Below are 4,711 nucleotides of genomic sequence, written 5' to 3' on the forward strand. Positions count from 1 at the left end.
GGTCCATGGTTCCTCTTGGGAAAGCCATTTATTTTGCAAAGATGGTCTTCAAAGTTCAAGCCAAAACGCGATGAGGCTGCTCCTATTCCGATCTGTATCAAGATTGTGGACTTCTCGCTTCTGCTTTGGACCCCAACTGGCATATCCAATATTTCGAGCTTCTTTGGTATTTCGATTTTCGTCGACTCCTTTACTGCAAATCGCTCTAGATTGACTTTTGCAAGGGTATGTGTTCTTATCTCCAAAGACTCTACTTTACCTGATGAAATTCCAATTGAAATTGATGGTGAGGATCTTGTTTTGAAAGTTTTATACGACTGGAAACCGGATAAATGCGAGGGTTGTGGATCTTTAATTCATCCTTTCTCCCTCTGTCCTAAAAATCCTAACCCGCAACCTGTCCTTCCTCCCCAGCGCCCTAAAAATCGTGGTCGGAGCTCCTCCATACCTCATTCTACCATGCCTCACAGATCTCCATCCATCCTGCCTCCGACTAAACCCACCAATAAGGTTGTCAACACCGAGACTAACAGTTACCTGCTATTCTCTCTGGATAGCCTCTGCCTGACCCGTCCAACTCTGCTTAGGTTCCTTCTGTTCAGAATATTTTACCTCCACCGGCTAAAAATCCCCCAATTCCAAACCTTAACTCCCCCTCAGAAGCTTCTACCTCTTCTGATTTACCTGCTTCCCCATGACTTTTGCAATCTCCTAAAATCCCTCTCTTAAATAAGTTTGCTTCTCTTCAAACTAATGACCCCTTACCTATAGACTCATTGGAGACTGTCTCTGAGTCTGAATCCGCCTCTTGCACCAATTCAGCGAATGACACCTCAGTTTCTAATAACCAAGAAAAAAAATTGTTCACAACACTAGATCATTTGCTGATAAAGGAAAGACACCCAACAAGTCAAAACCCCATAAAGGGAAATCGGCCAAGAAGGCCAAATCTCAATTTTCTTAATGTCTTTGCCAACTTTTGCTAGTTGGAATGTTAGGGGTTTTAATAACCTGGACAAAGTGAGTTTTTGCATGTCCTTGATCAACTCTCATGATCTCAAGCTTTTATGTATTTTGGAAGCCAAAATATCAACATCCTCTGTTGATGATCCGTGGTTCTTGCGTTCTCATCATCTCTTTGAGAACGAAAGTAGTTGCAATAATTTTATGGATTCTACACCTGGTAGGATTTGGATTAAATGGGACAACTCGGCTTTCTCATTTCAACAAATTTTCACCTCTTCTCAATTAATCTATGGTATGCTTTCGGTGGGATCTTTCCCACCTATTTTTCTTTCTGTCATATATGCAGCTAACTCTGTGGAGGACCAAAAAATTCTTTGGGATCAATTAATGAATTCTTCCCCTACATTGGATCAACCTTGGGTTGTTATGGGGGATTTTAATTACTGCCGTTATGAGTCTGAAAAAGTGGGGGGCTCTATTATTACTAGCAGTAGATTGGGTGAGCTCAACAGCATGATTTTTAATTGTGGGGTGCAAGACATTACCTCCATAGGTCTCTTCTTCACTTGGTTCAATCAACGGGTGGATAACCCCATCCACATCAAACTCGATAGAGTCCTAATCAATAATGCTCTTCTGGATTTCCTGCCTAATGCCTATTACACTGTTGAACCTCCTCTTGGTTCGAATCACTCATCGCTGATTTTCAAATATACTCATCACAAGCCGATTTCTGCTCGTTTTATGTTCAAAAACTTCTGGATTAATATGGATGGGTTTTGGGATGATGTTTTGACTGCCTTCTCTTCTAGGTCCCCTAGAAGTTCCATGGCTTCTTTTTGCCACAGTTTACATTGGCTCAAGAGAACGCTTAAAAATAGGCATTGGGCTTCTTCTTCCTATCTTTCTAATGCCTTATTAGAAATGAAAAGAAAACAACATCAATGTTTGATTGACATCCAATCTCATCCCTTGGATTTGGAGCATAATCATTATCTGAAGAAAATTAATGATGATATTGCTTCCTTGCAAGCTCAACGGACATCTTGGATTGCTCAAAGGGCTAAAGCCTCATGGCTTACACATGGGGAAGATGACCTTAGTTTTCTTTTTGTTAAGATTAGAAGCAGGAATAACAAGAACAACATTAAAGAGATTACTACTTCTGAAGGGCATTTTACCAAATTTCAGGACATTTCTAATGCTATTGTTAAACATTTTGAGGGCTTGTTTAACACTACCCATACAAATCTTGTTTTGCCTTTGAAAATCCCTCATGGAAATTTGGTTCCTACTCATTTTAAAGACATGTTGGTGGCTCCTTTAACTTTGGGGGAAGTGAAAACAGTGGTTTTTTATGGGAATGAGAACTCTTCTCCTGGCCCTGACGAGTTTACCTATGCATTTTATAGGAAATCTTGGCATCTCCTTGGGCTGCAAATCTTCAATGTGGTAAACAATTTTTTCACCACTAGTTCTCTCCCTAAAGGGGTTAAGGTGACGGCTATTGCTTTAATTCCTAAAAGCACCCATGCTTTAAGCATTAATGATTTTAGGCCTATATCTTTGCAATGTGTTATACAAAATTATGGTTAAAATCATTGCCAATAGAATGAAATTGGTCCTTCCCTTTATTGTTCATGAAAGCCAATCTAATTTTATTGCAAATCGATGCTCCACGGATAACATCATACTTGCATATGAGATTCTTAGAGAATTTAAGGGATCTAATAAGAAATTTTGCACAAAGTTGGATATTAAAAAGGCTTTTGACTCTGTCTCCAGGGAATTTCTCATTGCCCGATTGCTCCAAAAGGGATTTCCTGAAGTTTTTGTTGCTTGGATCAAAGATTGCATTTCTGATGTTCATTTCTCTGTCTGTTTTAATGGTTCTCTTGAGGGATTTTTTAAATCTACTACTGACCTCAAGAAAGGTTGCCCCCTTTCACCCCTGTTATTTTGCATTGTTATGGATGACTTATCCAATATTCTCATTAACAATTCTGACTCCCTCAGCTTTATAGGCATTAATTGCAAAGACTCTTACATCAATCATTTGATGTATGATGATAATCTTTTGGTGATTGGTGATTCTTCTAGAGATAATGTTGTTCAACTTAATAGATGTTTACACCTCTTTGGCTCTCTATCCGGCCTCCACATTAATGCTAATAAAAGTGCAATTATTTTCTCTAAAAGTGGTAACGAAAATCAATCTATTTGTGATGAGCTTGGAATCCAACATGTCAACCATTATCTCACATATTTGGGTCTTCCCATCTCCTCAAAAAGACTTAAATCCTCTCAGTTCCAACCACTACTGAGCAAAATTATTGCTCTACTTGCTGGTTGGAAAAACAAGTTTCTTTCTTTTACAGGTAGGGTTCAATTCCTTAAATTTATCATCTCCAACACCTTAGCTTACTGGATCAGGGGTTCTATTATACCCAAAGGATGTTGTGCAACTTTAAATAAACTATGTTCGAGATTCTTATTCCACAACAAATTGTCGGATAGGAAGTTACATCTTATCTCTTGTTTCAAAGTTACCCTTCCTAAAGCTGCTAGTGGCCTTAGTATTCCTTCTCTTGATGCACTTAATTTTGGTGTTTGTTGTTCCATTATTGGCATATTTTATAACTCTCAAAATCTTTTAAGTTGTTGGTACAAAGCCAAGTATACCTCCCCCTAGAAACCTCCCTCTCCTTCTGCCTCCAAATTCTGGCTTAGAATTTCTTTTGCGGCCTCTAGGATTACGGAGATGATCTCTTTCACTGTGTCTCCTATCAGTGATTTTTCGTTCATGTGGGATCCTTGGTACTATGGGAGAGTGATTTCTGCGGCTTTTAATTACCAAGGATTTGATGATATGCTGGTTAGAGATTTCATTATTAATGGCATTTGGCATTTATCATTGACTATTCCCACGGTTATCTCTAACTCCATTGAGGCTGTGAACATTACGATTAAAAATGAGATTCTTTGGAATGGCAGTTCTAACTGGAATTTTAAAAACTTTACTAAGTTTTTTTACTCTACTACTCCTATGGTGGATTGGCATTCCTCTATCTGGCACAAAAATCACATGCTCAAATTTGCTTGTTTCACCTAGATGGCTGTGATTGGTAAGCTAGAAACTGCAGATAACCTTATGTTAAAAGGAATTCAGGTTCCTATTAACTGCTCTTTGTGCACTGGTACTAGTGAGACTCATTCCCATTTATTTTTTGCATGTGATCTATCCTTTTACATACTAAAGATTGTTTTATCGGATCTTAATGGCTTTTTCCTTAGACCCACTTTACTGCGGTTATTTGATTACTATGAGAATTCTGTGTATTACAACAATACAGAAAAGGATATTTGTTTCTTGATTATTAGCCATACTATTTATCATATTTAGAGAGAAAGGAACAACCGCCGTTTCTTTTCTGTGAGAAACAATGTGCTAAAATCATTTGCAATATTAGGGAGGCTATCAGATTAAAAGTATCAAAATGGAAAAACAAAAATATTTTACTGCAGAGGTTTTCGGGCATATAGTTCCCTTTGTTTTTCTGTCATGCTGGTTGTTTACTTGTAGCATCAAGGCAGCAGGTCATTATTTTTTGGCTGGATGTGTTCTCTATCTCCGGGACAGTATTTTTTGGCCCAATTTTGGTTATTCTTTACAATTCAGACCTGGGAAGATGTTTTTTGGGATTTTGGCCATTTTTCTCTTATGGCAAAATCCAGTAGGTTTGCG

The 4,711-nt window shown here is 38.2% G+C and overlaps 1 protein-coding gene across 1 annotated transcript; it reads left to right on the forward strand.

The window, feature by feature from the left end:
* Positions 1-54: 54 nt before the first annotated feature.
* Positions 55-2,562, forward strand: LOC110098944 (the record flags this gene model as incomplete). The annotated part of the gene is made up of 2 exons (XM_020825907.1): positions 55-587; positions 987-2,562. Coding segments are annotated over 2 exons (2,109 nt in total), but the record flags the coding sequence as incomplete, so codon positions are not given.
* Between the last annotated feature and the right edge of the window lie 2,149 nt (positions 2,563-4,711).

The sequence above is a fragment of the Dendrobium catenatum genome, unplaced genomic scaffold (assembly GCF_001605985.2).
Source record: "Dendrobium catenatum unplaced genomic scaffold, ASM160598v2 fragScaff_scaffold_1022, whole genome shotgun sequence".
Taxonomy (NCBI): domain Eukaryota; kingdom Viridiplantae; phylum Streptophyta; class Magnoliopsida; order Asparagales; family Orchidaceae; genus Dendrobium; species Dendrobium catenatum.